Source organism: Furipterus horrens, unplaced genomic scaffold (assembly GCF_987537825.1).
Source record: "Furipterus horrens unplaced genomic scaffold, mFurHor1.1.pri manual_scaffold_4, whole genome shotgun sequence".
Lineage (NCBI taxonomy): Eukaryota > Metazoa > Chordata > Mammalia > Chiroptera > Furipteridae > Furipterus > Furipterus horrens.
Window position 1 is genome coordinate 77,638,131 of NW_028327174.1, and position 15,241 is coordinate 77,653,371.

Consider the following 15,241-nt stretch of genomic DNA (forward strand, 5'->3'; position numbering starts at 1 on the left):
AATATACAATCTTACAGTAGAACATCTTTACCTAATAAAACACAAAAAGGATTATGAAAATTTTTCTGAAATAATCATAAAATTCTAAAAGCTTATCAGTCCTCTAATTTTGATTTGTTTCTAGTCAACTCTTTCATGAGTTTTTAAAATTACGTCCACCCAATCAGTCCTGAAAAAAACACAAATACAATTTAGTCAGATGCAAGTATAGTTCTTCCTCTTTCTTCTCTTTTTCTTCTCCTCTTCTTTGTCATCACCATCATCTGATATTAAATATTCTATGCCAGACATACTTTTAGGCTATTTGTATGTATTAACTGATGGACTCTTTACAACTATCTTTTAATTTAGATCAGTGGTTCTCAACCAAAGTGATTTTACTCTACAAGGAACATTTTATATAAAATGTCTGGAGCCATTTTTGGTTGTCACAACCATGGGGGCTGACCTACTAGCATCTGGTGGGCAAAAACAAAGGATACTACTGAACATCCCACAGTACATAGAACAACACTTCTGAGCAAAGAATTATCTCCACTTTATAGAAAGAGGAAATCAAAGTTCATATTAAGTAATCAAGCATCGGCCAGGATTCCAGCACAGATTTTGTAGCTATTATACTACAAATACAGGATTTAGACCTGGACTCAAATTTTGGCTCCTCCACTTAAGAAAATAATTTAATTTCTATAAACATCAGTTTTATTATTTGGAAAATGGTGAATATGGTATCTACAGTAGTCCTTCTTTATATCATGGTTCACTTATCGCAGCCTCACTGTATCATGGGATTTAAAAAAATATTATATTTAATTATTTATCGCAGAATTTTCGCTATATCGTGGGATTTTGTGGTACAGTACTGTATACATATGTTGTTAAAGTTACATAGGTTTAAGAGTGTAGAATATGTTTAAGAACATAAGTAGTGTTTATGAAAGTGTGGAAAGGTTAATAAGGGAATGGGAAAGGTTAATAAGGGGCTGGGAACAGTTTGTAAGTGTATGGGAAGGGTTTATAAAGCCTATATATATATATATATATATATATATATATATATATATATATATACTAAAATAAATGTAAGGTTCCTACTTTGTGGATTTTCACCTATCGCAGGGGGGATCTAGAACATAATACCTGTGCTAAGTGAGGGAATACTGTGCTCTGACAGATTAAATAAAGCAATGTACGTAAAGGCATTTATATTTTATAGTTAGAAAAATTTTAAATGCTTAACAGCTTATTTTTGGATAGGTTATAACCAAAGACTTTAGAAATATACTTCCTTAGAAGAAATTATTTCCCTAGAATTTCTCTGAGTAAGTCACAGCTTCCAATTTCCCTTGCACCTAACTTTGAGAATGTGAAATTTTGAATGTTGCTCAAATACACAGTATAGTATGTCATGAGCTGCAGTAGATCTCAATGAGAGTTGTACCTGTAAAAAGATAAATTGTTCTACCATTTTAACTTAGAAATTCTCACCAGATCTTTTAAAGATTAATTGTACAGAGAGCCAGCTTCTGTAGCCTCAACTTCATTAATAAAACTTTAGGTCCTACCCAAGCTGGGTGGCTCAGTTGATTGGAGCATTGTCTTGTACGCCAAAAAGTTTCAGGTTCTATTCTTGGTCAGGTTGCAGGTTTGATCCCCAATAAGGGAATGTATGGGAGGCAACCAATTGATGTTTCTCTCTCACATCAACATTTCTCTCTCCCTTCCTCTCTCTCTAAAAATCAGTATCATATCCTTGGATGGGGATTAAAATATAAATAAACAAATAAATAAAGCTTTAGATCTTGAAGAAAAGAAGGCATGTATGACTTGCTACATGGATCTTTAGAGAGGAATAACAAAAATTTTTGGCTATTCTATCTAATTTCATAAAATCTCTGCTTTGATTAACTTTACCTAATAGAGTAATCATTTTAAAACTGGCTGATTAGACTTTTGATGTTAAAATTGCTTTGCGTGTTTCTTTATTTGATAGGTGGTTTTATCACAGAATGACACCACTACAGTAAATGCCTTGAAAGCATTGACTTTATTTCCCCGAGAGTAGAGCATTCAGAGACTATTGCCACACAGCTGATTAGTGATCCTGGTGTGTCTGCTGATGGGACCAAAAGACAAAGACAATGTCTTATGGAGATGACATTTTGTAAGAGCAGTGCTGAAAAGAGACCACCTTGCTGTGCTGAGTTGTTTGTTGCGTGCTCTGTCTCCCATAGCTTGATGGTTTCATAGAGATTATTGATGTGAGGACAGCACATTCAGTCAGTTATCTGAGAGGCAAAGTTGAGAGATGCAGAATAATAGGAATGAGAATAAAAAGCCAATAAAAGGGCAAAGTCAAGCACAAGGACATGGTGTACAGGGACGCAATTCTTCAGGTACAGCCAATGGCTTTCCTATGACTGAGGATGGGCTCCTCCCACATTTTGGCCATAGATAATCTCATGATTTCCCTCAGCAATTGTCTTCTTCTTCTTCCTTTCTCTCACAGACTAGGAAGTGAAATACAATAATTGACCCTAGAAAGTAACAGAAATACTGTCAGTTCTTGGTTCCTTCTTTGGAATCATAACTACCACCACCCCAGTCATCCAGGTATTGATGCTTGTGCACTCTGGTAAGAGCTGGAGTCTAGAAGGGAGTAAAGATGTAGAATGAAGGGCAGAGCACAGGATGCTGATGAGGCTATAGACAAAGGGACTGGTGAAACGTAGACTGCATGCAGTAGGCAGAGAGGCGCTGTGTTGATAAGGGGGAGTGGCAATATTATCTGTAGACCAGTGACATAAGGATGGCCTTTCGGGCTCCTCCTTGGAGTGGTCTTCCATAGGATCTCTTCTGATAGGTCGTCGGCAGCCGTCCGTCTCAAGAGACGATGGTGTAGCTTCTTAAGAGTCTATCTGCACCGCCGAGAATGGTTGTGCAGTCCGACTCGGGAGTGACACGGTATCTGTCTCCTCCCGTGTTGAATCGACATCTTGCGATGACGCTGGAGTGTCCTCTCCAGTGAAGCTGAAGCTACAGAGCCTGGGCAGGGTGATATGGAGGGCCAGCTGTTGCCCATGCAGCAGACCCCCCCTCTCTTCGCAGCTGAAGGGTCCAAGGGAAAGACGGAGTCAATACAGCTTGGCTTCAGGTGCGCCGCAGGAGTTGCCGGTGTTGACTACAATGTCAAACCGCCTTAGGGACTCCGGCTCCGGATTTTCTGTCGGGGTTTACTCCCTTAGCCTTTCCCCTGAAGAGGTATGCCGCAAGGCAGCGGAGGTTTTTTGGAATCAGAGTTTTCCTTCTCTGATGTGCCCTGACTGGAAGATCGAACCAGCGACACTTAGCTCGCAGGCCGACGCTCAATCCACTGAGCCAAACCAGCCAGTTGCTTTTCTCTATAATCCCCATAACTATATCAGCTTTGTAATAAATAGGCTTTTGCTCTGTAATGCTTATTCTGGATTGACCACATGGAGTTGAGCTATCTAGTCATTTATAGTTAGATAAACAGTGATGGGCAGGAGTTGAGGAAATAATTAGAAGTGCCACCCTCAGTTGTAGTGAAATGAGACATCCAGATTTGGAGTATGGAATGTACCATTAGAGTGGAATTCCTTGATGACTAGCAAAGCGGTCCAATCTCTTTGCTGGTTGATGGATTTAACACCATCAATTTCTGTCCTCACATCAGTTTTCTACCTGGCTTTGGATGTTATGGTTCTGTGGTGATCAAGATTACCCTGATGGGCCAGGCACCAAAGAGCACCCTCCAGGAAGTGCCCTGGTCCATGATTTGACATTAATAAAAGGCCATCTTTTCCTTGATAGGAAGATATAGTAGGACTCAAAAAAGAAATAAAGTTGACCATTCTACAATAGTCAATGGTCAATGGCAAAATAGTTCCATGGCTGTGAGAATGGGGGCAAGCAAATAATAAAATGCATTGATAATAATATCCCCGATGTTATCATAAATTACAAAAGATGTTCGAGTCCCTTTTTTTCTCTTAAATATGTCATGTATAGGGGTATATAATAGCATTCATAACTGGCTTTTGGCTCTCAACATTCTTAACGAACCAACTAAAGACTTCTGTGTGTATGTGATCCCAGATTTCAGCGAAAGAAGTATAGGTCCCATTTAGGTCATCAAGCCACCAGTAGATATGTATTCCTTCACTGGTATTTTGCACACCACAGGCAATGAACTCCAAGCCTATCAATAAAATCTTCAGGATTTAAGAGCCTTTGCAAGGCTGTGTTTCTTTTCTTTCTTTTTCTTTTTTTAAAATAATTTATTCATTTGTTTATTTGCTTCTTTATTTTATTTTTAGAGAGAGGGGAAAGAAGGAAGAGAGGGAGAGAAACATTGCTGGGTGGTTGCCTCTCACTCGCGCCCCCAACTGGGAACCTGACGTGCAACCTAGTCATGTGCCCTGACTGGGACTCGAACCAGCGACACTTGGCTCACAGGCCAATGCTCAATCCACTGAGCCACAGCAGCCAGGGCTCAGGCTATGTTTCTAAATTAGTGCAGAGCATTCACTTGCAAGACAAACCATTTTGATAGTGGTTGTGCCTCTCAGAGGCATTACTATTCAGAATTTAAAAATATGGACTAAAGAATCACAATAGATTGATAGACTAAAAGGTTTTTTAGTGAAAGAGGCTAACAGTAGTACAAGTGAGAAGAACCAGGGAGAGCTTGGCTGGGTAAGGATGAGTGGATGTAAGAGGAGTTTGCACTTAGGGGAGTCTTTATGGCCTGGAAGAATAAGCAAGGAAAATGGCATGCACCATTATTTTAATCCTAAAGAAATACTTGCAACTTATTTGATTTTTTTTCACTCAAGATCGTGCCTTAGCAGTTTTATTAACAAAATTCACAAGAATCTCTCTTAAACTCTTTGAAAATCCTCCTTAGGTACATCAGTCTATGGAAACTGCTTGTAGGCAATGTTTTGATAACAAGGTTTAATTATAGAGGATTCCTGTGATTTGAAAACCAGACACCCCTTTCTGCACCTTCCAGGGCTTCATTAAAGCTGAACAAGATGAAACCTCAAACCTCATGGCAAAGACACTCTGTGATTGTTTTCTTGTGTCATAACACTTCTCCTTTAATTACTAAGACAACAGTGAAAAGTTCCCCTATGCTAACTTAGAAACAGAAATAGGGAGTCTCTACATATTTTTTGCAGCAAAAAAAGTCATTTGCCTCCAAAACACCAGAGATATAGGGGAAAGTGTTATTATTAAAGAGTAGAGGTAATGTAGGGGTGGACCTCATAAACTTTGTGGTCAGACAGGCATTATTTCAGGCACTTTGGGCATGTGTTGAATTTATATGACCTTGAGTTAATTACTTTAAAAATTAACTTCTGAAATTTCATTTCCAGAATGAGAAGAATAATACTTATCTCACAAAATAACTGGGAGGTTAAATCTGATGAATGGATGAATGAATATGATATGTGTTTATTAATAAAAATACTAAACATTCTTTATGTGCCAAGTGTTTTCTGAGTGTTTTTATACATCACTTCATGTATTCTTCACAACAGCCCTATAACATGATCTCTGACTTCTAGATATCATCTATTTATTGGTAAGAAATCTGAAGCTGTCTCTTTAACCAATCTGCTGAACGTTACCAAGCGAGGAAGTGGCTTTTAGCCCCAGGCAGCCTGACTTATTGCTGTGCTTGTAACCATTGCTACCCGGTTGCTTGAAAATTGTTAGGTGCCCCGGGAACTCTCAGTTTCGTTACTATCGGTGATGTTTCTGCTTCCACAGATTCTCTATACTTGCTGTACATTTTCTCTTCTCAACATTTTAAATATTTCTAGCTGTTCTCTTTTTGCCCTCTTGTCTTAGCTTTTGAAGTTAACATTCACATATGAGTATGCTTTATTTTTACACATAAAGATACAATAACTCCTTTCTGGTTTTTTAGCAATGAATAAATGTGACACTCCCTACATCCTGGAAACAACTATATTATCTACTTTTAAAATTTTGTCAATCTGATGTATGAAAATAATGCCTGTCTAGGTTATTTTAATTTCTTATTTCTTGAATTATGAAATTGAGTTACTTTTAGTAAATTTTTGTGCAGTATTAGAATATCTGGGATGACTAAGCCAAAGGAGAACTCCTTATCTTGAACTTGTGTTAAAAGAACTTGTTTTCTCTTAAGATTAATAATAATATAAATAATAATAAGATCATGTAATATGTACCTAAGTTAGAGCCACACATTGTAAAACCTATTAGCTTTATAACTCATTTAACTTAAGCTCTTAGAGCTATAAAACTGGCTTAATAAATCAGATCCATATACTGAGTTTAAACAATGAGAATTTCCATCAAAAGATAATAATGACGAAAACTTAAATTAGTACTTTATAATTATTATTTGCTTAATTATGGTAGTATATTTTATCATGTAAATACAACATAATTTAATTTGACCTTTTATAGAATTTGAAGTCTAGTGAGTAAGTGACTTGTGTTTATTTCAAAACAATTCATGTTTATATTTTTAGGTGAAAGAATTTTATTTTCTATGAAAAAATTTATAGAAGTGTTTTCATTCTCTACTGGTAATGCTCTCTGTGACATGCATAGCAATGAATCAGAATTTGTTTTCACAACCATGGCACATTTTGTCCTTTCCTAGTGGTACTTTTGCATTATAATACGTGTCCCCAAGGGATTACATATTGTTTATTAATACATTAAGTGTCATTTCCTCACTTCACTTGTCTAGTGTTTTGAAATGGTAATCTAATCTGAAAACAAAAATTGTGATCTATGAAGTCATTTTTCCCGAGTTCTAAGGTCCAGTGATTCAATATTACCTGATAAAAATTCTTTATTCATCTTCATGTTTTCTTTCCCAAGCATATCCAATTAGAGTCAGCATGTGATTCTTCATCAAACCAACCACTCCTATTTTAATGTATAAAAAAGATGTATCTCAATGACTTTAGAGCTACCTGCTACTTTAATATCTTCTGCATTTTACTGGTGATTCTAGAGGACCATGAAACTCTGATAACTCTTTAAGATCCAGTGTTCATTTAAATCTACCATGCAGCATAGCCACAGGAACCTTTTTATATTGTTAACATTTCATAAGCTTCAATCCAAGGGAGAAATATATAAAATATTAATCCCTGCATATTTTACAATCGTTAACCTATTTTATTTTATCACTTGACTTTAATATTTTTACAGTAAAATTATAAATCATATAAATTAAAATTGATTATAATTATAATTAGTAATTGTCTAAAATAAATTATTAATAATTTATATCTTCATATTTGGTTCAATGTCTGATATCCAACCTGAAATATTTTAATATCTATTTCAAAATCAATATTTTTATTTATTAGTAAATTTAGCAAATTTTTATTGAGAATTTATTATGTGTCTGATACTACTCTCAGAACTTGAAATCGTCGGCAGCCGTCCGTCTCGAGAGACGATGGTGTAGCTTCTTAAGAGTCTATCTGCACCGCCGAGAATGGCTGTGCAGTCCGACTCGGGAGTGACACGGTATCTGTCTCCTCCCGTGTTGAATCGACATCTTGCGATGACGCTGGGGTGTCCTCTCCAGTGAAGCTGAAGCTACAGAGCCTGGGCAGAACTTGAAATGCAGTTTTGAATAAAATAAAGAACCCTGTCTTCTGGGAGCCTATATTCTGGATAGATAATAAACATTAAGTATAATAAATAAATTAATTATAAGGTAAATTAAAATATGATAAGGGCTGTGGAGAAAAGAAAGAGTACAACAGTGTGTAGAACATGTAGAAGAGAGGGGGCAGGAAGTGAGCTAGTTTTTTCTTTTCTTTTTTTTTTTATGGTGGTGTCTTAGTTTACTTGGGCTGCCGTGACAAAATACCATCCACTGGGTGGCTTAAACAACAAAAATTAATTTTCTCACAGTTCTGGAGGCTAAAAGTGCAAGATTGGGGTTGCAGTCAATTTCGTATCTGGTGAGAACTCTCGTCCTGGCTTGTAGAAGGCCTTCTCACTATCCTCACATGGCCTTTCCTTAGTGTGTGTGGACAGAGGGAGAAAGCCAGCTTTCTGGTGTCTCTTCTTATAAGGATACTAATCCTATTGGGTTTATGGGATTAGGCCCAACCCTTATGACCTCATTTAAACTTAATTACTTCTTTACTCTAAATGTGTTCACATTGGGGTTTAGAGCTTCAACATATGAATTTGGAGGTACCTATACATTCATAAGAGGTGGTCAGTGTAGCCCGTATGAAAATCAAACTCTTGAAGCTAATGAAATGGCTCTCTAGACAGATATACAAGGGAAATACCTTTCCAGGCAAGGAAGAAGCTAGTGCAAAAGCTTTATGTCAAGAGTGATTTAGTGTGTTCCAGGAACAACAAGGAGGCCAGTCTTGTTCCAGAGGAGTGAACAAAGTAGGATTGGAGGGGAAATCAGAGGTAGAGGGAACCAGAGAGTTAATGAGGGACCAAGTCAAATAGTCCTTTGGAAGAACTCTGACTTTTTCTCTGTTAGAGAAGAATCTATCAAGTACAGAGGTAATGTTTGAAGGCAATGACTCTTCTGCTATGTTGAGAATAGATGGAAAGAAGACAAGGGTGGGTACAGGGAGACTTGTTGGGTGTCCATACAATAATTCATGTAAAAAATGATGGTAGCCTGGATCAAGATGCAAGCAGCAGAGGTGGCGAGAAATGAGCAGAGAATACACAAAAATTTCAAAGAGTATAATGAACTCCACTAACATCTATTAATTAAATTTAATAATTTTTAACACATGCCACAATTTTATGCATTTGTTCTTTTACTTCCAAAGTATTTTAAAGTAAATCACAGAAGGCATTATATTCCACCCTGAAATATTTGACTATACTTCTCTAATAAATACATATAAATCATAGTGTCACAGTGAAGTAAAATTAACAATAAATCCTTGATATTACATAATACTACATACATCTTCAAATCATACTCTGGTATTTTTCTGTATAGTTTGTTTGAATCAGGATCCAAATAAGAGGTTTATACATTATCTTTGACTGTTGGGTCTGGTAATCTCTTTTAATTTAGAAGAGACCTCCCTTCCCCATCTTTTGTCCCCTGTCACATAGACTCTTTGAAGCAACTAGATGAGTTATTCTGTAAGAGATCCAATATTCTGAATTTGTCTGATTACTTTTGCTTGGTACCATTTATTTTTTTCCTCCTTTCAGTACTTTCTTATAAATTAGAAATAAGATCTAAAGGTTTGAATATTCACAATCAATGTTTATGGCAGGAATACTTTAAAGGTGTTGCTGTCTAAATCAAAATACCTCATGTCAGAATGTATGTAATATCCTGTGGTTACCTTTTCAATGATGTAAAATTGACCAGTAAGTTTAGTAGTCGTGACAGCATTATTCCCCATTGGGAAGTTGTATTTTCCCTTGTTATGACTAGCAAATAATCTTCAGGGTATTATTTTGGTGTTCTATAAATATTCAATTTCCTATCAACCTTCCTACTAATCATTTAAAGACACATTTGTGATTGTTACCTGAATCAGGTATTTAATTGGGAATGTAATGTTGTGAATTTCTAATTTTATTATTCCTTCCACAGTTATTAAACAGAATTATTCTCTAATGAAGAGCTTTATATTCTTAACTAGACCTAATATAAATTCATAAATAATAGTTCATATGAGAAAGTCAGAAAAAATGCCTAATCTTCTTTCTTTAATTAAAAATTTTTAGACTAAGAAAATGGCTGTATAGCTATAACCAATATTTACAAATTAGTATTTTTGTTTATTTTTATTTCTCTTCATTAAGTAATATTAGAATGTATGAATTTTTATATAATGACTATTTCAATTAATTTCAGTTTTCATTTCTTATGAAGTTTGAATTTTTCCTCTTTGGCCAGTAGGAACCTCTTCAGGAGTATCTTTTATTCTCATCTCATCAGTCTTTGAAAGTTTCTTAGCTTTCAAGCTCCATTAGATATGTAAATCCATTTTGTCCCTTACTCCCACTTTGGAATTACCATCTAACTTTGCCTAGTTTCTTTTAGTGAGAAGAGTATATAATTTGAAGGTAAAGCCAATGAGATTCCCTCAAAGATTTTGGATGTGTTCTAAGGGAGACTCAAGTATGACTTTAAGGTTTTGGGCCTGAGCAGCTGGAACAATGAAGTTACCATCAACTAGAGGTAGAGGGATACATTTGAAAGGAAGGAAGTACAGGAATTTAGCTTTGGAAATATTGATATTTTAATTTTAATTACACTTCTTGGAGGCAGTTGATTATATAAGTAAGTTCAATAGGTAACAATTAAGTAGTCGACATTATATAGATAAAAATCAAAATCATAAGGCTGGATGGGCCCACCAAGGGAACGAGTTTAGATAGAAAAAAGAAGAGGTCCAAGGATTGAGTCCCCAAATTAGAAGACTTAGGAGAGGAGGAACAGACACATTTGTACATTTTATTAGCATTCTTGAGCAATATTCCAAGAAAATATTTTTCTGTGTTTCTGAGATCCAAGATAGTGTTCCATAATAATAATTAATGATGATATTATACTTCCTCCTCTTCAGGTGAAGGACTTTCAGAAAGAACTGTGGAGATTATTCTTTCAGTCACTTTGTGTATCCTTTCAATCATTCTTCTTGGAACAGCTATTTTTGCATTTGCAAGGTGAGAGTTATTTGTACTCACATTCCTAGTATGCTTTGTGGACATTATTCAGCCCAATCAGGAGACAGAAGCCACAGCAGTTACCTGAGTGGGAAATATTTAATAAAAAGAATTGTTAACTAGTGGAAATAGTTAACTAACTACAGAAGGTAAAGAGAACTCTAAGGGATCCAGAAGTACCAAGTGCAGCAAGAAGAGGCTCTCTCCAGGATGAGGGAGAGAAACAATGAAGGAACTAAGAACTAGAAAAGGCCCACTCCCAAGGCTAACAAGGAATGGCTCCCACAAGCACATACAGCCTGTTACCCATTGCTGTGCAAAGACATGTGACAGAGGGAAGGGGCTGGAGCTGTTCTTTAGAAGCTACCCATCGTTAATGGAGGGTAGGCAGGCTGGAATTGGTCTGTGGAAGCAGCCTACTTTGGCTGGATATTGTGGATAAGCTGGAGCTACTTGTTCTTGTTCACCTGTGGAAAGAGCAAGCCCTTGAGAGGCAGCTAGAGCTCATCCAGGTAGGCTGCTGGGCTCCCGCAATGAATGGTAATAGTGCAGCGTGAACCCACAAGGGAAGTGTCTCCTTGCCCCTGTAGCCTTGCAGGTTCACTCTAGTGTCTTCTATTGACAAAGCTTAGCATCTTGCTATCTGGCAAAGGAGCAATGTTACAGCATCTAATGCCAATATTACAAATATGGCACAGAAGAGTGGATTTGGAGCTGAGAGACAATAAAGTGATAACAGAAAAGCAGAAGATGCCCAGCTTTCTACATTTTGTGAATAATTTATGAATGATAGGTTTAGTTTAAAATATTTTAATTAAGTCTAATTTAAAGTTTTTACAGAACAAATAATTTTTACAGTAAGTACGACACTAGAGATGTTCGATTTCTTTCTGTAGTGGCCCCCTTTTTATATTTACTTTATCAATATGTCTGTACTATGTTTTCTAAGTATCCTAAGTTCTCAGTATGCATCTCTTAATTCACCTGTTGGTTACACAACCTCAGAGGGAATTTTAGTATGATCCTAAAATCTACTTTCATACGGTAGATTGCCAAGTTAAAGGTACCCTACATTTGCAAAAATAACCATTCTATTAAGTTCCTAAGTAATTCACTATGCTCTATTTTAATCTTACCTGAAGAATGTTGTTCTGTATTCTGAATTCCATGTCTGATCTGCTTCATCTTGAATCTCTTAAATCATTTTGGTGAATAACTTGAAAAACTCTTGAAAAACATATCTTTCTTATGCCACATACTGTTCTCAGACTCAGTCAGATGTTATGAGAAAGCCATAATTCTAGGCATTTTAAATATATATTGTGTAAAATGTGGGCATGTCCCTAAGGGGGGCACCCATCATCCATATTTATATTTTATCCTGCTCTAAAATCATTTTTGCCTTCTCATGTCCTTAAAGAATAAATTCCTTATTTGGGCAAGAAGTGGTCCTCCATTATTCCCTACAATTTTCTTACATCTCTTTAGTCAGATGGGTCTATTCTCACCTAAATGTTCCTTAGACATTTGTACAACTCTGCTTCTGTTCAGTCAGAAATGTGCTTCTTCCTCCTTCTCATTCCGAACAACCAAGTCAAATCTCACTTCTTTACTTCCTCAAAATAATAAGAGTTGTAATCACTTATGTAACACTTTAAAATTATTAGTTACTATCTTATGAGTTGTAATTTAAATCTTTTTTCTCTTTTTATGCTTTTTCTAAGTTTAGATTCTGCTTCTCAACTAAATTGTAGTGTCCTTGAAGATAAAGACAACATTTTATGCTTCTTATATCATCTTTAGTACATAAATTATAACAAATAATATGTTTGAAATTTTAAAGAGATAAAATAGCTAAATATTACTTTGTAATATACTGCACTGTCATAAAAATGTAAATGACTTAAAATGAAAAGATTTTAATTTGATTCTCAGATTCATGTTACTTTTATTTTTGAATCTGACTTTTCTGATTCTACATAAAGATTATATAGTTCACAGTATTTTGAAAAAGTCAATACAAAAGTTTAAAACACATGTTTATGTATTTTCATGTATGTAAAAGAATTTTGTATGTAAAAACAACAGAGCATTGTCTTTTAGCACTGGTGCTGATAGCAATGAGCTATTTCCACTTTGGCATATTTCCTATTTGTGATAAATCTATGAAACAGCTAGACTCAGTCTAATTTGCTCTATATTTTGAATATTCCAGCGACTCAGGCCTTAATCAACTAATTCTCATTAGAATTTGAAACTTCAACAAAACATGTTAATAACTATATAGTAGAATAGGTTCCATGGAATTAAAATTGAAAAAGAAACGGAGTAGCTATAAATTTGTAGTACATTAAGAGAAGTGATTCAACAAAGAAATTATTTGATTAATGTCTTTCCTTAAAAAGAAAATTAAACCTAATTCCATATGCTTTCTGTGATGTTCCCTTATTGGACTACACATTTTAGAATTCGTCAGAAGCAGAAAGAAGGTGGCACATACTCTCCTCGAGATGCAGAAATTATTGACACTAAATTCAAGCTGGATCAGCTCATCACAGTGGCAGACCTGGAACTGAAGGATGAAAGATTAACGCGGTGAGCACACTCCACTGGGTGTACTGTGGTCCAGAGGGCCTGGAGCAATGACCCTATTCTGACCTATGCTTGTTGGAAGTGTTTGCGGGGCTCCTATTTATACAGGTCACAGAGATCTTCTTTCAAAGGGTGACCTCCATCTTCTACACACTTCTCACTGATGTTCAGAGAATCACTTAATCTTCTTAATACTTAGAGTTCAATATGAGCCTTGGACTACAGTCTTCAACCAAGCTTTTTATTTCTGAGAAAATATTTTTACACATTAAACATTTAAAATTATGTTTAATAATTCACTTCATATAATAGATTTTTTATAGCAGTTTTTCTGGAGGTTCCACATTTTTATCACAAGTTTAAAATAGTTAAATTTGTAACTACTTGATATTGTTTACTTTTATAAAAGCCTTCTTTAAAACTCCTTTAGTATGAAATTACATTAAAAGTATAAATTATATATGGAAACTTCATTGTTAATTGCTTAGTATTAAAAATTAAATGTAAAGTAAAATTACCTTTGGAAGTAAAAGTAAATATGTGTATACTAACCATATGTCATTAATATGTACTAGAAATAGCAAAGTGCTTAATTTTAAAGAATAGGTAATTTTAATATTTTAAAAATCATTATAAACTGCTCAAAATGTTGGCACATTTAAAAAATTTCTGCCTATTAAAATAATTTATCAAATTTTTAATAAAAACTATCATCAGGCTGTCTTAAGTTTAGATTCTTTTAAAAGCCAATATTTTGTGATGCTTTAATTAACATAAGATAATTATTACAAAACAACTCAGTTTAACTTTTCAGAATTATTAACTGGAAATTGGCATCTAAGAATTTGAACTGGGAATCAATCAATTGTAGGTGTCGTTTACAAAATTTAGCTTTTGCCTAGTAAATTGACTTTGCGAGAATATTTCCAGCATGTCGAAAATATGTAAATGTGCTATAGAGCCAAGTTTCATATGTAGGGGCCTTCCAAAGTCTATAGAACAAAAGTAATTTAGTATTATCACTAAAGTAAAAGGAAATTTAGTTTGTTGGGTGTAGAAACTTACTATGTTAATTCTAATACAGGCTGTTTCCACCTAAAATGAATATTGCTCCAAAGACTATGTGTAAGATGGTTATATATGACCCAGGACATAGTTTCCAACATAAGAAATGTTGTATATAAAAGATCAATAGGTTCTTCAGTGAAACCACCGCCAAAGTGAAACCACTTAGGAACAATAGTGCTTTACTGGCATGATGCTCTGTTTCTCAGTCTCTAAAGGGTCACACACAGAATGAAAGGAATTTTCTACTCCTTTTCCCCTGTGGACCAACTGGATTTCAGTACTCACCTGTTCAGCTGCCTTTCTGCACTCCTTTCACATGTCTTTGTGCCCCCTCCACAGGCCTGGGGTCCCAGTCTCTTGCTTCTATGCCCCAAAGTGTGCAAGCGACAAAACTGCAAATCCCTTAGTGCAATTAATTTTAGTTGTTTGGACAATAGTTGAATCTGTTCATACTAAAATGTGAACTTCTAAGTGTCTATTTTTAAAGCATTTAAAAAATGATTTTCTTATTAACCCTCCAGAAGTCCTTAGTAAGTTTATCTTTAGCAGACATAAAATAATAAAGTGAAAAAAACAGTCAGTATCAGAAAAATTATTCTTTACTAACTACGTTACCATTCTAGGTAGGCTTTGGTGAAGTCAGATCCCCTAAATGCTGTGTGTTTTCAATTTGTACCTTCCTCCACTTCTGAACACAGTCATTATTAAAAAGGTAGTAGGTTGGGTGTTTGTTCGTTTAAATTTATTTTTGTTCTATTACAGTTGTCCCATTTTTCTCCCTTTGCTCTCCCCTGCTCCACCCACTCCATCCCCTCTCCCACAGTCAATCCCCACCCTGTTGTCCATGCCCGTG

General features: G+C 35.4%; 1 protein-coding gene across 2 annotated transcripts in view; it reads left to right on the forward strand.

The window, feature by feature from the left end:
• Positions 1-15,241, forward strand: part of PTPRQ (protein tyrosine phosphatase receptor type Q) — a 198,413-nt gene that overhangs the window by 146,359 nt on the left and 36,813 nt on the right. For both annotated transcript variants that reach the window (XM_090273667.1, XM_090273668.1), the window contains exons 34-35: positions 10,629-10,728; positions 13,195-13,323. In XM_090273667.1, the coding sequence (XP_090129793.1) occupies positions 10,629-10,728; positions 13,195-13,323 (229 nt within the window). The remainder of the gene's footprint in view (positions 1-10,628; positions 10,729-13,194; positions 13,324-15,241) is intronic.